The 20,170-nt window shown below is 31.3% G+C and overlaps 1 protein-coding gene across 8 annotated transcripts in view; it reads right to left on the bottom strand.

Moving 5' to 3' along the window:
- Positions 1-18,308, bottom strand: part of LOC132939745 (guanine nucleotide-binding protein G(q) subunit alpha) — a 28,398-nt gene extending 10,090 nt beyond the window's left edge. For 2 of the 8 annotated variants that reach the window (XM_061007091.1, XM_061007086.1), the window contains exon 1: positions 16,558-18,303. In XM_061007091.1, the coding sequence (XP_060863074.1) occupies positions 16,558-16,675 (118 nt within the window). In that variant the 5' untranslated portion in view covers positions 16,676-18,303. Of the gene's footprint in view, positions 1-16,557 lie in introns of all 8 variants that reach the window. The other 6 variants (XM_061007088.1, XM_061007090.1, XM_061007092.1 and 3 more) reach the window with 6 other exon arrangements.
- Between the last annotated feature and the right edge of the window lie 1,862 nt (positions 18,309-20,170).

Here is a 20,170-nt window from a genome sequence, read left to right as displayed (position 1 = left end):
ACACTTAATTCCAACAGATCTTAGTAGTCAGTCCAGGTTAATAGAAGACAGGGTATCAAATGTTTGTGATATTTTATATTTATAATTATACATTTGTATTCAAATACAAATTGAAATTATAGTTTATCAGAAATAATGACCATTAGACATTAATATGATTTAATTGAATTACCATGTGTATAATATACACCAATTATAGATGAACTGTAATCTCTTAAAATGTATCCAAGGTCCATTTGCCACAAAGTTTGTCTTAAAATATAATGAGAGGTAAAAATTCATGATATCGAATTGTACTAAATCTCCAAGAAAAACAACTACATTTTTATTTCATCAATTATTCATTTAATTTGGTATTAAGATAGTATAAACTAATTGAATCCATAAACAAAGTATAAAATATCCACAACGTTAAATTAAATTTTGTTGTAATAGGTACCTATATGTACTAAATATTTTTTTAATATTTGATACTTAAGACACGAATCAATTGCCAATAGGTACTTTATAGTAGGCACATCGTACAAAAAAAATAATGATCGTGAATTCTTATCAACAATTTTTATATTAAGAAAATATTATATTCAAATTATGTCGAAATGATATAGGTTAGGTCTTAAAGAATCTGTTGTCCGTATACTAAACATTTGCGTGTATTTTCGTAGTAGTTAATTCAAAATTCTTTTGGTACATAAATATAAATTTACAATCAATCAGAAATTATTCAGAAACACTCTTAATCACATTTTAGGGTTTAACATACATTAAAATTCTAAGTTAAAAAAAATAAAAAAAAAAAAAAGTTAGTAAAACATTTAAAAATAATATCGTAGAAAATTTCGCTCATTGCTTGTAACCGAATATGATTTTTTTGGAATTTAATAACTTTTATAATTTTCTATAAAATGTGTGTATAATATTATAATGGTTAATAAGTCTTCAAAAAATAAAACCAATCAACTAGTACCAAACTACCAGGTATACCGGCAAAATAAGGGTTGTAAAAATATTGCGTAACTATTGGTTATTATTTAAATACTTCATTACAATTATGACATATTGATTAACCCTACCATGGCTATATTTCGGTAACACAAATTACTGATCACCCTGTATAAAAATAGTTTAGGAAGTATCGGATAATATGTTTTCAAAATAAACCATTTGTCATGATCCTCGGCTGCTCGGCTTTGTATAATAAACAGTAAACAAATTCGGTGGAGTCCATATTATTAGAATTGTGCGAAAATCAACGAATAAACCAAATATAAAAACATAATGTTATTAGGTACACATTAGACCACAATCGATATTATTGCTAATGAGTACAGAATGGAAATAGTGCAACCGATCTATAACTTTAATTGATAAGTAATTTTAATAGGTAACTGGAGACTAAATTATTATTATGCCGTCTTTCTTTTTTCTTTATAATATAGTACGATAATAAATAACAAGATAAACGACAATAAATCGTGCGATTTTAGTACTATCATAATAGAACTGGAAGCTGGAAGCCAAAAGATCTACACGTTCATTTTCGCAAGAACCAAGAACAAACGCAGTCGGGCGTGAAGATGATTGATCTATATAGCTTCAACAACGAATCGAAAGTATGACCACGGCGGTATGTATGGCCGCCGACACTATGTGAGGGAAGTCACCCGATGTGGGTGGAGGACAAAATGAAAAGTTCCGAATTTTAAAATGTTGGGTGTAGGGTAGGGTACGCGTTTCTAAAAAAAGCTCGCACGGGACACGTCCCGACACCATGACCATTTGAAATTTGTATAAATTATATTATTATCACCGCCGGCGTCTGACGGAGGGAGGGTTCGGGGTTGGCGCGCGTGCGCGTTTGAGTGAGCGAGCAGGGAGGGGATCTCAAGTCTACGGAATTGAAAACGGCACGATATTAAGTGGCCAGAACGAGTGTCATCCCCGCCGCCGTCCCCGGGGGCCGAGCCATAAACCGCCCGGCGCGGAGCGATAGTTGTGTTTGCCGATTGGGCAGCGCCGCCGCGGGTACTCTGCCGGAAATTCGAACGGTGGCGGACTCGCGTGTTCGTGCGCAATCCGGCAACGCTGTGCGAGTCGTGTGCACGCCGCGATCGATTGGTACTGGTAACGGCATTTACACTATTTCTCCTCGACGCAATCTGCGGCTGCGGCGGCGGCACATTCACACACGGCCGCAGACGCATTATTATTTGTACACTCGTTAGATGTGATATGCTGCACGCCACCACCGACTTTTTATTTTTCCAAATTTTCAAAGAGCTGGTACAGACGTCTTACCGGATTTGTCTCTTTTTTTGAGGCGAATAAACACCACTACTACCAACTCACACACACTGCCATTTCCGATTTAACGTAGCCACCAGTTAAATAAAACCGTTTTGAAGGTAGTGGTGGGAGTTACCAGCCAGGGGTGTATACAGCAACTAGTTGTCACTGCTAAATATATTATTATTTTATTATGCGTTTTTATAATAATAATAATTGGTATAGTTTTACTGACAGTCAGAAGACTAAGAGTGGTACACGTAAAATGTAACCGATGGGTGCCCAGCTTCCGATTTTATTGCGTTTGAATACCGCCTACATAATGTACAAGAACAATACATATTTAATTTGAATATAAATAATAAATGTATATCATTTTGAAAATTAGGTTTAGGTATATAAATTTACATTCAGCATTTTATTACCCAACTAAATAGACCATACAATTTATTTTGTACCTATATAACAGGTAGATTAAATTGATATTTCCAATAGATATGACAATTAAAATTACGATGCGAGTTATCTTAAAATTATTATAGTTTTTAAAGTAAATAAGAATATTAGTCTGCTTTTTCCTACATAGAATTTCTTTCAGTTTCCTATTTCACTTAGATATTATACTTAGTTAACCCGTAAAAATATATTTATAGAGTTAGATTTTTAATATGAACCAAATATTATTTCAACCAAAATAATTCAAGTAGTTGTTTTTATGGGTAAAGTTACGTTATGATTCTATATAAAATATAGACTCAATAAAATGTGCACAAGTATAAAACCATATAATATCGAAATGGAAAAAATATCTCTAAATAGTTTACAATTGCAATTACAAAAAATTCTATATTTAAATTTAATAGATTCGACTGTACTATTTTATTCTAATTATAAATAAATTATCGATTTTTTTATTTCTAAAAAAATTTAATTATATATTTTTTTGTATATTTCCAAATGGTGTACAGAAATTAGAAAGAGTTTTTACATGATCTAGGTCATTGTATTAATTAGAGTATTAACATTTTCATAAACATTTAGTTAACCTCGAAATTAGAAAATATACATAAATTAGGTACCTACATGATTCATTTACATTCTACCCATTATAGGTTGTGCAATATTGAGTCAACTGTCTTTGATTGTATTAAAATCACGTAAACAAATTACAACTTTTATACAAAAAAAGCATCAAAACTTAAGAGTGAAGGAATTCAATTAAGTATACAAGTATAAATTTACTATAACACTTTTGGTTAAAATAAATACATTTAAGTTTTAAAAGTATTAAAAATTTATTTTAGTTTAAAATTATACATAGGTACATATTATATAAGCTGACCTAAGAGAAACTTTTGTCACAATACGTATTAATATGACATAGTTCATAAGGCATCTTTGGGATTAAATGAAATAGATTTGTGTTAAAATTTAAAATATAATATTTAATATAAACTCAGGATAGGAAACACATTAGTTGTGTTTAAATAGTGCTATTGATTTTAAAATATGATGATTAGGTAGTACAACAATATTTTCAAATTCAAAAATATGCATATTACCAACCTATATTTCTTTTAAGATATAACCAATATTGTTACAAAAAATCAGTCGGTTTTATTATAATTATAAAATTAAATTATACTCAGTTATGACAGAACAACAATGACCACCTTAGCTCCTTGTGGGTCGGTCATCGGTTAACAAGGGTTAAACAAAAAAAAAGTTACTAATAAGTAATAACGAGTCATTATTGCTAAAAGGCAATATTTTACGCATGCAAATTTAAATTTAAAGATGATTTTTTTTGACTTTATTAATATAAAACCTTATGGCACAGCATAAATATAACATAATAAATATTAACATTAAAAAAAAGGTTAGTATTTGATTCAGGGTAGTTGGGAAAAATTTACTGATCAATTTTTTGAAAGTGAATAAATATTTTAAAATGATTAAAAAAATTATAGGTAGTTAAATATCTAATTAACTTTATTTATAACATATTATGACGAATATTAATAATCTTTTAGATAATTTAAAATTAATAGTGTATTTTATTTTTAAACTGAGTGTATTTGTATTATGTATAATTATAGCTTTCAACCCACCCAAAATTAATTTATACTTTCTAAAAACAAACTAATAATATTATAAAATAAGGATTCTTTTCGTCTTTCGCCCTTTCGGACCAAGTTCATAAACAAGTTGTAGCAAAAATCCGTACTACTTGTGTATAATGTATTACTCCGTATTATGTATAATTTGTGTAAAAAAATCAATTACGTATATAATTATTAACTTTTTTTAAACATAATTTAATTAATACAAAAACGTTCCTATTACAACACTATTATTATAGGTTGTATACATATATAATTTTCTTCACATTCGGTCTTTATTATTATTAGAATTTCCGAAGAGTAGAAAATTTTTAATAAAAAAAAAAATACATACTTATAGGAAAATAACTATCTAAGTTAAGTTAAATTAAAATAAATACATTTAAATTATACATAAAATTTGTAATAAGATTTTTTATGAAGATGTTTATAGTTTATATTATAAATTAAAATAGCTAATAAACCTAATTAACAAATGATTAATAATCCGATGAAATAGATCTATAAATATGAGATTTTTTTTAAATGTAAGTATTATAATTAATATTGTTTAATAATAAACCATAATCAACAAGTATGTAACCGTCGTAATTATTGTGTATTCATTTAGATATACTAAATTCTAATGGATATTTTATACTAATACATTTATAATTAAAGAACGTATACATTGACCATAGAATTTTAACAGAATTATCTTTCTAGCCAAATGTAATAAACTCATAAGTAGAAAATTGAAATATACTTTATACTCATACTCATTCAGTCATTCAACATACACATCTGGAAACTATTGAAATATTTCTAGACGATAAACTTCGCCCCTTTACGACCAGATCTAGGCGAGCACATAAAATAGAACAAATTAAAAACATTTTACTAACACATGTTTAAACCAAAGTGCACAAATTTTCTTCCTTGTATATTTTCATTGTGTAAGATTTTATAAGCAATCATTTTCATCTTAAGAAAATACATTTCTTTGTTCCATCACCCAATTAAATATTTATAATAGTACATTATACAACACGATATTCTATTTTTATCGCATTTCAAAAAAACATGGGTTGAAATAATAAAAATGAATGCAGGTAACTCATCTTATCTAATTAGTAAACTAGCTGTAAAATTGGAATTCATAATATGAGCATTTTACTATTATTATAATAATGAACAATTATTTAGGTTCTTGAGAGTCTTGCTCAAATGTGTTATGTACACTTTTCTTTAACGTGATATTATAATCTAGTCTTTATAATATAGGTACCGATACTAATTCACACATTTGACTGCCAATGGATTTGTATAAGCGTTTCTGTCATGTTAATGTATACGAACTCTTATATAACAATTTCTGTTTTAAATCGTTATAGGTAGTCGAATCTTTATATTATATTTAAATACACGCGTGATACTTACAGATTATAACTAAATTCTTTAATTCTAAAACTAAAGACTAAGTATAAAAAAAAAATGAATAAAGAAAATTGTTTTGTGCATGTATAGCATAATTTTTATTTTCGTACAATTTTCTATATTAAAAATTATGTATTCGTGAGTCATCGTGACTAATAATTTGAAATTTGTCCTTAACAGAGATTACGTAAACAGAATAGCGATTTTTTTAATGGCTGATATACAACAAAATCCCATGTGGATATCAAAATCATGGCCTTGCAACTTCACAAGACACGTATCCAAACGTGATGCGATTGCTTTAGCCATAAATGAAATTCAATTAGGTATACTTGGCAGGGAAGAAAAACTTATACTATCGAGGTTATAGTTTTAAGCCCTGCATAACAAAAAAATGTCAAGGACGACAATAAAGGTTTAAATAAAAAAAAAATATACACATTCTACCAGAAAATACCTGCAGGGTATCATCTTTTTACTAGGTTTCTTTCCCCTGGGTTCTTATAATTTTATCATTTGACATTGATGCTTCAAACTAGCGGATTTGTAATTCGAATAATAAACAATTTATCGAAAATAATATTGTTAGTTTCATATAACCATAACAAATTGTGCAATTGGATATCAAATACATAGCAAATGTCACATAGTACATGTTGTACATGAATCTAAATAATAATTAATAACTTTACAAACTAGTATCAAGGGATCAAATATGACATCATTGAAATCTTCCAAAAAATATAGGTATTATAGCCAATAACCATTTAGGTAGTATATACCAATATGCCTATAACTAATAATTATAACAGTAAAATAAATTATTTGTTACAACTGACTAATAAACCTATATTATAATATATAAAAAAACCCCACACAACAGTTCAAGAGATCCCGTGGTACCAATAATAATATGGCCTTACATGGGATTTGACGATATGATAATCAGACTTTGGTACGTATTAAACACATTTAAATGATAGCGGGGACAGATAAAAACACGAGAGTTATTACTTATTAGTCATTACTCATTAACCTTTGAACTACGCCTCCGCAATTACAGTGATAAAAAGAGTCCGCAATTAAACATCACTAGTTCATGATACAGCTCGAACGTTCGATTACGCCCCTGGGTAATTCTATAATGTAACATGCTAAAATCTCGTGTAAAATGTGGGACACTTCATTTAACAATCAGAATTCATAAAAAAAAATTAGACAAAAGATTGAAATTTATATAGCTAAAAAGGTGGGTAAGTGGATGTCGCTCTGCTGTACAGTAGATTACAAGTGGGTCACTGTAATGGATGGCGTTAAATTTGAATTCAATGATATAATATCATTGTATAAGAAAAACGATTCTGAGCGAAAACGGTCAGTCAGCCTATGATATTACCAAGTATATTTTATGATATTATTGTGAATAAAGTAATTTATATATAACCTATTTACGTGAAGTCTTGTTTTCAATTTTCAATCCTTAGCTATAGAAGTTGAACATTTTATACATTTTTAACTTCAAAATAATTATTAAATGTTGTCAAAATGTGAACTTTAATGCTTATAAAAAAAAATTATGCCTATGTATTTTTAATATTTTTTAACTGCTATTGTAACAATATATAAGGAGCCTTGCATTACATTTTCACGCTTTTTTACCCAACAAGTAAAATTTGATCGATATTTATAGAAAAAAAAACTAAAAATGTCAGTAAACAGCTCAAAATAAGTCAAAAAATTTGGAAAATGTTATGGTGTATAGAAAATGCTAATATAAACATTCAGTCACAATTTCATGTACTTACGGTCATTTGTTTTAGAGTTGCACTAAAAACCAAAATCGATTTTCTAAAAAACAGATTTTACGTAAAAATTCCCGTTTTTCCTTAATTTTTTTTTGTTTTTCACGTCGCTTTTAAAAATTACTGGGAAATTTTGACCCACCAAAGTACCAACTAGATTTACTTTCCTATCAGAAAAGTTACTGTTGAAGAAAATCCAAGCACTTTTACTGTCCTAATACAAAAAAAAATTTGGAAAAAAACACACATCGTTGTAAAATCAATAAATTCATCGCTTCGCTCAGAATCTAAAATTGAGGATCTCGCTCTGCTGTATATCGAGTCATTGATATGATGAAAAACGATTCTGAGTTTCAACCTATGTTTCAAAGGATATTTTATATTGCTATAAGTGATTAATTGTTTTATTAGTAATAGGGTAGGATAAACAAATTGTTGCCAAAAATAAATAGTATAGGTACTTATTATATTATACTAGATGTTATTGTTATACTTTGAAGTCAATAATGAACGTAATAACGTTACAATAACTAACGATGTGAATAGGTTCCTGGTTTTGTTAGGTACATTTTTTCTTGATTTTGACAAATTTTAACTTTAAACACTTAGGTATATAAAATGATGTCAATATACCTACCTATTTTTAAATTGCTTTAAGAGCAAATTATCAGGAGTCTCGTTATATATCAAGCTTTTTGATTGATCAAGAATGACAATTTTCCTCAACACTTACAAAAAATAAACTTAAAACACTGAACAATTGCAAATGCATTTTGATACCTTGAAATTAATCTCAATATTTTGAAAATGTTATTGTGCATAGAAAATGATAATTCGAGAATTAGAAAAATGTGTTAGATATCTATGATTAATATTTTTTTAAATAGTAATATATTAAAAAAAAACTTTATAAGTATGGGTATATGTCATACAAATTTGAACTTCATGCACTCATAAAAAATTAATGTGAGTTAGTAAGTATCGACAATATTTTGAAAAGTACTGAGAATATTAACTTTGAATCCCCTAAAGTACGTACCAACAAGATCCAATATGCAAAGAGGAACTAGCCTCGAAGTTGAAGACCGAAACATTTTTTCTATACTATATCAAACACACGGACTAAAAAAAACCACACAACAATATCAGGGATATCACTGTAAAACAAATAAACTCACCTTTTGCTTAGAATGTAAAATAAATAGAGTATATTAGATAGATACTTTAGAGTTTAAACTTTAAATGATAGTTCTTTTATTATACCTATTATAAAAACTTGAGTAGATGTACTTCCAAGAATCATATATATAAACATAATATATAAACATTAGAAATTAATTCTTAACTTATTTTTTCATTTATTTTATATAAAACAGCTATGATATAATAATAAGAAATAAAATAGACTTTTCGGAATATAGTTTAATAATAGTAGACTTAGCTAGTTAAATACTTAAATATAACATAATTCATATAGAAGAATAAAAAATATACAACTTTGATTAATAATTGTTAATGTAATATGTACTATAATATAAATAGAATATTAACCAACATTTGAAATGTTTTACAAGGTATGCACTAAAATAAGTAAAACAATTATTTTGAAGTTATACGTAAATAGTTAAATTTATTTTTAATCAAAATTGTAATATTGGTTATTTTGAAGTAATTCAATAGATAATAAGTCCGCGTTAGGCATACATTAGCACATACTTTGATCGTGGACGAAGCACGGCCCGAATAGCAAACCCAATTATGTAGTAGAGAGCCACTCTTGATAAAATATTGTCACATTTAATAAATCTAAAAAAGCACAGCTAATATACCGAAATTGTTTGTCCGTCACACGTGCAACAAAGTAAAAATACGTTCAGGCGGATTTATCATAAAATACCAAGAAATGATTTTAAAGGTAATATTAATATATTAAAAATTAAATAGAAAAAATGTTTGGTTGTAAATCAAGCTGTTTTTAAATAAAACACCAACCTTGATTTTAAAAATATATATTATATAGGTATATATATGGATATTTAATGTTTTTGAAACGAGGTCTGAAAAAGGTCTTCTTAAATAGTACCAATAATTTAAAATATACCTTGGGTCCTATACAATCTAGATTTCTCAGTGATAATTTATCGAAGCAGGCAGAGGGAAGGGGTTATAGGGTTATATACTCATACCTCAGCGCCGAAATGTCTTACACAATTATATTTATTTTTATTGAAATTTAAATACAAATTAAATACGAACTATAAAAGGTTAGATTTATTGGGGCCATTTGTTGGGGTATAACAATACTATACTTTAATATACTAGTTAGGTATATTATAACTTCTAAAAAAAATTGTTGACGTTGAATAATTTTCTAAAAATGTTATTCAGTGTCGCAAGACCCGGGTGAGCAGAGTAAGCAGGCCCCGGGGCCTTCATACATTTAAGGGGAGGGATTATGCAGAAAATACTACAAATGCACAACTCATAAACAAAATCGTATTTTTAATTTTTCTTGCGTGCAATGTTGTTTTTTAAAATTAAAACACGGATATGGCATAAGATATTTATAGATATTAATTTATTATGTAAAAAGTAAGTAACCGGTGGCGGCAATTAACCAATGAACTCGTTAACGGGTATCACCGTATCGGAAAATGGTCAATTATTGCATCAGATCTATTTTTAACTCGTCATCAGTCTTCGGAAGAACAACAGGTCTATAACGACGACGACGCCGCGCCCCATCAAAATAATATTATTATAAAAAATATATAGAATTAATTAACTGACTTGTAATAGACTAACATTAAGAAGCGTCCAACCGCGCAAATAAGGAATGTTTTTTTTTGAGGAGGGGGTGGGGTTAACCCCCTTCAAACAATATTAGTAATTATATAATATAGGTATTTAACCGAGTATTTAACTGAAGAACATTTAAAAAAATCGAAAAAAATACTAGTGAGTCCCCCTGAAAATGTTTTCATCACGATTTGCACCACTTTTAGGAGGCCTATTTTTTATAAATTTATAGTTGCTAGATAATTTAACAGTAATATATACTCTATCAAACGAGAAAGCACGCTGAGGTTTGACGAAAATTGGTTCTTCTGTGCATCCCAATGACTACAAGCGAAACAACCCTGCCATACTGTCGGAAACTGATCTCGGTGGCAGGGTGTCGATAGCGGGAATGCGCAAGCAGAATCGACGTGTTCTCACACTTGACAGAATAAATGCCGTTCGTAATATTTACAGTTTACTGTTAACTGTATAGGTACAGTGTTTAATAATAACATGTTTCGTGATCTGTGACCTCTCGTCACGAAGTAGGCAGCAAATTTAAAATAGACTTTATTAAGTTCTTAGTTTTATATTAGTAAATATATAATATAATGAACATTGAACGATAATTTTTAAGTTGTTAAAATGTATGGATTTTTTTTTTTTAAATTCGTTATCTTGTGAGTAGGTACTAAATATATCAGTGATTTAAAACATATTATACATATATAGGTATACGGTATAGGTACGAACAAAAGATAATTGTCTACGGGATTGTCTATATTACAATATCTATGTATCAGTGATAGGAAAACGTTTTTAATTTTTGTTTATCGACTTAAAAATATAATTTTTGATTAATTATTTTTCTATATTGTTTCTAAATACCATTTTTGATTTTTTTTTAAACTTAAAGTTAATATTTAAATTTAAATCAAATTAAAAATTTCATTAAATTAATAATGTGGAGCACTAGTTCTAGAGTAAAAAATAAAAATAACGCTGAACCAAAGGCTGAACTCAAAAGTTTAAAATAAATTACAAAAAATGCATCTAAAAATTAAAAAGTTGCTCTTACGCATTGAAACAGTAATCATTTACTCAAAGAATACTACTTGATAACTTATCAGGATTACCAATTTTCAATAACAGAATCATTTTCTTTTTTTTCGTTGAAAAACGTTTTTTAAAAATGTTTTCCACCCCTTCCATGTATGAACCTAGTAAGTACTTAATGCACATTTAAATAATTTTAAAGTACTAAATATTTATAAATTCCTTATTATGTCTCAATATTAATGTTACAAATAGATTCTATCTCAACTCTTATATTGTATTTATAAATAAATAATATTCAAATAGTATTTAAGCCCACCTTTTCTAAATTGAGTAAAAGGAAAATATTTTTACTGTAAAAATACTAAGAACTATACATTTAAAATATAATTAAAACTACCTATTAACTGAAGAAAAATTGAATAAAAGTTTTTTTTAGCTTTGGCATCCCTTTTTTCCAATAACTGTACATTTTACAATTATTGTCATCATAAAGAGTTAAGTAGACAGTCATTCTAAGTTCGTAGGTTTTATTTGTAGTCTAAAAACTTGTATACAAATTGGATGGGAGTACAATATAGTTACCACAAATGAGCCCCTTTTCCATAGTTGCAGCACTAAACCACTTTTATCAATCTTTCGAATTGTTGTTTTATCAATATAACTATAAAAGTATTTTTAAGAGAAATTACAGATATTATGAATAATAGAAAAATAAGATTTAAATGTAATTTTTGAACTACAATTTTGTAAATATTATTTTATGATTTATGCCTATGTTAATTACATAATTACTAATGATCTGGATATAAAAATTCTGATTTGAAAAATATTATTTGAATGTGTTAATTAGATTAGCAATTGAACTATGTATCAAATAATTCTTGTGTGGAATTTCAAAACTGTAGATTGTTATACAAGTGTGATTTAATAAAAGATCTGTTTTGTCGTGATGTACGGATAAAATAGAGCATAACATTTGGGGAAAAGGTTAGTCAGTCAAATCATACTTGGTGATATTTAAAATGTTAAGTAATTTTGATTCTTTGTTCATGAAATAATTATACAATCTATTATAATAACATTTTCATTTTAGAAACTTGACACCTAAAAAGCCTATAATATTATATACACAAATGGCACAAATTGGAAAAATCATCCAGCGACCAGCGGTAGCATTATTCTGTTGAATTGTGTTTTCAGTTTCTCTTATAGGTTCTAAGAGGATTTCTTGGTATAGTGTTGAAGTGAAAGGCAAGGATCAGATTTTGTTGATTTCAAGCCGGGAGTGAAAGAGTTAGTAAGCTGATTCTGTTGGTTTGAATTTTTAGGGATGAATTTAAAGTATTGAGCCTCCCAAAAATTAATGATTCCACTACTATAATTTAAAATCATCATAAGAGTATGTATAGACCTGAGTTACAGCCCCCCAAATTTCAAATACTATTTACACCACTGTGTTTGAGGCTTAAAATACATAATAAAATTATTTGGGAAGTTTTTTTTTTTTGAGATATTTAATTTTTTTTGTAATGCTCTAACGTTGGATACCCAATAAATACAGTTTGGCTTTAAAAGTATAGCAAATTAGCTACAGTTTATTTTTACACTAAGATTGGTGTTTAACAAGCTGTTTGTTTAATATAAAACCTAAGTAACAGACACCGAAGAATGATGCTTTTATTATTTAAGAAAACTGATGGAACTATACCGTTTTTGAATTAAAGGTATAAGAATGGACATACCAATCATTGTTTTAATTTTCTACTTAGAATATCGTGGAGAATGGTTATTATTTTGTAAGTATTGACTGGTAATAATGGGTAGTCATAAAAGGCACATATTATAATTTTGTGTTTTGTAAATTTACAACTGAAGATCGAGCCATAATTGGTTGGTACACACTCTACCGTGTATAATATGTTGTTCAGAATATGAGAAGAAAAAGAGCTTTGGGGACACCAGATAGGATAGGAATTAAAGATTTCAAAGCCTACATTGGTAACAAAAAAGTAATTTTCTAAATATACCAAGGTAATTGAAAAATAAAATTAAGATGGTGGACAAACTTAGTAGAAGTCTGGAGTGGGCTTGGTATAACCAGAAAGTATAAAAAAATATTGATAGCACATCATATTATATAGACTACTATAGATAATTACTAAGTTAAACAAATTTAATCGTTTCATAAGTCACAAAATTGTACAATACTATTATGTAAGCAGGTAACATCAACATTTAATTTAAAATTTGTGAATCATAATTTACATAACTTTTAAATGATTGACTGGTTTATCGTTATCCTCCCGATTAGTCTGTATACTTAGGTACATTTATAAAGTTAGTTTTATATAAATTGTATACAATTATTTAAAATTATTACCAATTTTAATAACAATTATGCTGTAGAGGTACCAAGGATAATATTTTATCCATAAAAAATATAGCTAGACAATTTAATTATCCATAAGTACATTATCAAGTATATAATATTATTATTGTATGAATTTGATTTGTTTATCCGTGTTCAACACTGATAAAAAAGATTTTAATGTAACATTTGTTACTGCCTTGGTATTTTATATAGGTAGGTACCTACCCTACATATCATAGGAAAGTATTTATAATTTCATAATGTAACAGTTTAAATTAAGAAAATATAGGTAACCAACTATAATTAGTAACAAATAACAACTATTTAATGATGCATCTTTTACATTAAACTTTAAATGTATAATGTACCTATATCAGAATAAATTATTATCTTTTCCAGATCAAAAATTAAAAGTATCATTAATAGTGTACTAACCTACTATTAGTTATTTTTCATATTTGGTAGATAACCTATATTACCTACATGTTCTGATAGAAACCATACTATATAGGTTCCAAGTTACAACATGAGAAATGTAATGAATGAGAATTTCGCTAGTGACAACATTTTTTACATTTTTTGCTTTCTTCCTAATATAGGTACTTAATCTCATTAAATAACATATTTTTAATGAAACATTATATTTTAGAAAATATAAAAAATAAATATATTTAGCAAGGCTACCTAATGAAGCAATATAAAAAAAAATGTTTAATTTTTGAAATAGGTAGTACCTAACAAATTAAATGTAATAAGTATACATTTTTTAGGTATGTTTATGGTCAAGAAAATATACAATATAGGATATTGATAGGAGCATAGGGCTAATGCAACATTATGTTATCGATTAGATACCTACATGTTTGGATTTTATTGAAGACAGAGGTAAAGCAATTAAGAAATCTAAAAAAATTAAAGCTAAGTTTTTATTAGTTTCTACTCACAAGTAATAGTGTATGTTTGTTATTAAATAGGATCCCTATTACTATAGTAGGTAAGTAAATAGTTACCATCTATATTAACTGTGTAACAGTTCTAGTAAAAGTTAGACACACCATATTTTCTAAAAAATCAGATAATGGTTAGATAAGTACCTAATACATGGTACTCAAGAACTATTTTACAAAATAATAATAATCATTTTTATTTAGGTATACATATAAATAAGAATCATATTTAAATCATTTACCTATCTATCTACTTAAGTATTTTGTAGAATAATAAATTATACCATATTAAGCTATGTCAAATATTTATCAAATACCAAATAATATGTTAATCTGTAACTTAAATAATCAAGTTGGTAGATGGTACCTACATTTTTTTATTTTTACTTCATAGCACATTTTTTTTGTTGACAAAACTCAACTTAAGGTTCGATTCTAACCGTAGAACAAACTACCTATAGGTATATTATGATGAAATAATACTAGTTTTTTTATTATGGTTAGAAAAAATATGTTTACATAAATTGCTTTAGCATTTACAACTTTATATATAAGTTTAGTTATGGTTTTTGTAATTTAATTTTTTTAAACCAATTTAGGATATTTACTATAATATATTTATGAATAATATAATATGAACTACCTATAATACGATAATGGTTAATATTAATATTTGTATTTATTCTATTCCTATACCAAGGCCTAATTATAATCAGAAAAAATTAAGATTTTAAATCATTTTTTGTTTTACCTAACAGTTAAGTACTTATCTCATTTTGTGATTCCAAAAAAGTAGATGTTCTAAACTTCTAACAGTGATATTAGAAACAAATAATTAAAAAGTAAATATCAGTTAAAGATATTGAAATTTATGTTATCATAGTAGGTACCTTAGTTTAATAAAATAAATCTAAAACATAATTAGGTCATATTATAGCTTTGGATATTTATTAAAATATAATGATGCAAAAATTCAGGTATAAGAGTCCTAACCTAAATATTTTAATTTGACGTTAACTTAAAAACTGATTTTAAAAATAATTATAGGTTAAATTGTGTTTATTTATATGCTATACATGACATATTTGTTACAGTATTAATGTATTACCTATACCTACTGGCTATACTTATAGATTTCTGTGAAAAGAATAGATACAATTAAAACGCCATACTCAAATGAGTTTAGTTATTTAAGATTAGGTACAGTTAAGTAATTATTAAAAGTTTATAATAAGTTTATTTAAGTTTATTAATAGTTTATAATTAAAGATATAGGTATGTACCTATTAGTAAACCCACTAATACTAAAACGATAAAATTATTTTAGTTAATGAGCACTCAATAAAAAAAAAAAAATTGTTTATCTATACAGGAGTGAGCAATGACCAAGAATAATTTACCACATTTTCTTAGTCTTAGGATGGTTTTAACTTTTAGGTTTCAAAACTTTTTTTTAAAGAAAGAGTGGCATTAGTGTGTTAATATTGAACGTCCTCAATAATATACTGTAGGAATGGGTGTAGGAATAATTATGAGATATTTTGTAGCTAGAATTTTATAAGATTATAACTATAGGTCCTACCTGCTCATGAAAGATAAACAAAGATTTTAAACCTACCTAGATTACATGGACAGGAGCTTACGTACACGAGAGGTGTACTAACAGACACATTTAAGAGTTGGTGTTGACCTATGTCTATCAATGGGTCGGCTTGGAGCGAGGAAACTGAATTGTTTGCTGTAGAGCTGCCGAGCAGACATACGGTACTTACCGAGCAACAGGAGTTTGAGCTCTCGCCGGGCGTCCCTCTTGTCACGCCGCAGCTGTCGTTCGATCTCCTGGTTGATGCGCTTCTGTTCCTTGGCCTCTTCAGATAGGCAACACGCCATTTCAGCGGTGACAGTAGCAGCACCTTGCGGCCCGGTCCACCACAACGACGGAGGACAGTGGGCTGCCGCGGCGCGTCCGTTATTACCTGCTGCGCTGTCCACCCGCCGTACTCAGCACCACCACCACCACCAACGCGGCCAGCAGCAGCAGACACCTCGTGCCACTCCACAGTGACCCGCAGCGCGCCGTGCCTCACCAAAAACGCACCGTGCGTGTGGGTGGGTGTGTGTGTCGTCGTCCAACACCACGACTCTGGCCGTCCGTCACCCTCCTAGGACGGCGGTGACAACCGGCGGCACGCCATCGTCCATGTACAACACATCTCTGGTGGTGCCGGTAGTAGAGCCGGCGTGGTGGTGCGAATCCGGGGTGGGTCAGGCAGTCGTCGGGCCAGTGGGTGTCCGTGGGTATCCGGCGGCTAGCAATCGGTCGCACAAAAAAACGAAACGAACGCGGCTCGCACACACACGCGCGCACACACACACACTCGCACACGAAATCGCTATCCGTCGATGGGCGACGGCCGCACACACGAGTGAAAAACGACACAAGCGCGCACGCACACACTTACCGCGGGAGGGCTGCTAAACGAGAGGAAAAAATGCCAATGCGATTTTTCGAGCGTTTCGTTCAGCACAAAATTATATTATCATCTACATCACTCGTCCACAGATATTATACGTGTGCGAGTATTATTTTATTATAATATTGTACGACGACGTGTATAATATGTGAGTGTGTACGAGTATGTGTGTGTGAGTGTGTGTGGGTACGGCGATATCTCGCACTCGGCTGGGGCGGTCGTCTCGCCGGCGCGCGGCTGGGTGTGGTGACGGCGGCGGCGGCGGCGGCGGCAGCAGCAGTGTGCGCGCGCTAGAGCGAGAGTGAGAGAGCGCGTGAGCGAGTGAAGAAGACGCTGCGGCGGTGGTGTGGCGAATATATTATATGCGTGCGTGTGTGTATACACGATCCGGCGGCTCGTGTGCAGCAGCTGATGTGAAACGGTCGACCGGAAATTTTAATCTACACCACCGCCGTGTACGAGCAACAATAACAACAACAACTATATACCACACTCGTACCGAGCACACGGGGGGCTACTGAACGCCACCACCGCACCGGTAGGCCGAACGATGTTGTACGTTAACGTTTCGACGACACGAACTCAAACACTGGTGACAGAAAAACGGCGCGACGCGAACGGCCGTTGTGCACTGTGTACAGTGTAAGTACTCGTACCGAGTACCCCGACCGACGACAACTATAGTCACTAGTCAGACCGCTCTCCGTCCGTCGACCGTTGTCGTTGTTCTGACTTGTGTGTGTGGCGTGTGTTGTCGTGTTTTTTTTCGCTCTTTTTCCCTTTTTTACGCGCACGCACGCACGCACACACACATACGGGCACGCACGCGATGGCCTGCTGCTGCTGCTTGGTGCCGGTGCCGGTGCTGCTTGGCGCTGGTGCCGGTCGTCGGCGCGGCCCCTTTATTATCCTGTTAGACTTAATTAAATTTTAAAGAAGCCAATCATTTCTGACAAGTGCGCCGCACTGGGTTTCGTAGTTTCGTAATTCGTTATTAACGAGATTATAGATGCGCGCACACTCCCGTGCGTACACGCCATACAGACTACAGAGCCGCATTACAGACGCCCATTTCTGTATTTCACGGCGGTGGCGACCTCTGTTGGTTAAAAATGTAACGGGTCGGTAGGATTTTTTACGTTTCCGGGGGACGAATTCGGCGTCCAAACAGTCTTTCCTCTCCCCCCAACCCGCCAGTAATCAAAAACCAACAGTGGCGGCGCCGGATGGACCCGAGAAGCACGAAACCTCCGTGACGCGATGTTTGGTTGTTGGGTGCCGGACGGGTTGGTTGGTCGGTAGGAGGGTGGGTCGGTAGGTGGGTGGGTGGTGAGAAAGAGGCTATGCGGACCGCCACATCACGCGGCGGTCGATACCCGAAAATTCCACGAGTGCCACGCCGTGTCGCGTCGGCGTCGTCAGTCGTCACCGGCCTTCGAGCGGCGGTTGCATCGATTTTCGTCCCGCCGCGCTCCCCCCCCCCCCCCCCCCCCCGTGCCGCTGTAACCGGGCAACAGACTGAGCTTGAACGGCGATGCCTCTGTCCGCCGGTCTCCGCCGCACAGACACCGCGACTCCGCCGAGGGGCGGGATTTTCGGTCGTCTGCGGCGGTCACACTGTTACACCGCCGTGGTAGCCTTGTGCTGCTAGCAGCTGCTGCTCCTCGCGCGACGCCGGACAGGACGTCGGCGCGTCCGCGCACCCAACGAACGGCAGCAACGTTTCGCCCGGTGGCGGCGCGTCGTGGCCAAAGCTCCGTCGGCGGGAAATTCAAATGGCCCGAAATCCGCTTTTTCCATGCCGTTAGCGTAACCACAGTCGTGTTATGCGACACCACGGTTTATTGTCAACGTACGGGCTGGTAGCTATCGACACTTCAACGATAGCCGTAGTCATCCGGTCTTTCACTCATTGCTTGTGCTTTGAAACGCGTCCGACTGCGTACACATAACAACGCTACTTCATTTTCATAACAAACGGATATAATGCTGCGTAAAAGCCTAGTGCGCCGTCTTTTGTTTGTTTAGAGAAGAAACAAATGAACCATTTAGTATACGTGAACAACATTACAATATTATTATAATAATTACGCATTAAGTCGTTTCAAAATTATTGTATGGGTATACCTAATGTGAAAAATATATTGTTTACTTTAACGACTCAATACGAAGAAATATTGTGTTAGTATGTTATGGGTACCTCATAACCGTATATAAGTACCTATATATTTACCGAAATGGATTAGTGATTATAGCGATAACTATATTTATAATTTTAAAACAATTATAGGTAATTCTAAAAAGAAACCATATATAGGTACCTAGGTATATAAAACGCGTTGTCCGCGGGATTAGAATACTTACGATATTTAAATACAAGAAAAAAAAATTGACCATGTATATATTCAAATTTATTGTAGAAGTATGCCATGGTATTAATGATTTAGTCAACCAAATTATACATTTTATTTCTACTTTCTACGATATAGGTATTATTATATTAGTAACTAGTTATTATTTTATTCTTTCATAATATTATCGAAAGTACCTATCTGGTTGAAATATGGTTGTAATTCGTAGTAAACAATACATCATTGATTAGTTATTACAGTTCTATACAATATTTTTTCTTGAGCAGAACTTTGTCTAAAGACATAATAAACCTATTTATTTAATTAAATACAAATTTAACGTTTGCACAAATAATGTCAACTCTATGTCTCTATATGATTCAAACTTTGTTAAAATAGAATAAAAACGATAAACCTTAATAATTTAAAATTAGATACCTAAATATTTATAATTTTATCTGATCTAGATATTATAATATTATAATACCTATACATTTTCTTATTTACCTTTAAACTAAAAAAAATTAAACGGTTAAATAATTGCTCAAGTTTCTTACTCA

Source organism: Metopolophium dirhodum, chromosome 2 (genome assembly GCF_019925205.1).
Source record: "Metopolophium dirhodum isolate CAU chromosome 2, ASM1992520v1, whole genome shotgun sequence".
Taxonomy (NCBI): Eukaryota; Metazoa; Arthropoda; class Insecta; order Hemiptera; family Aphididae; genus Metopolophium; species Metopolophium dirhodum.
Note: the sequence above shows the minus strand (reverse complement) of the source record. Positions and strands in the feature narration are given on the sequence as shown.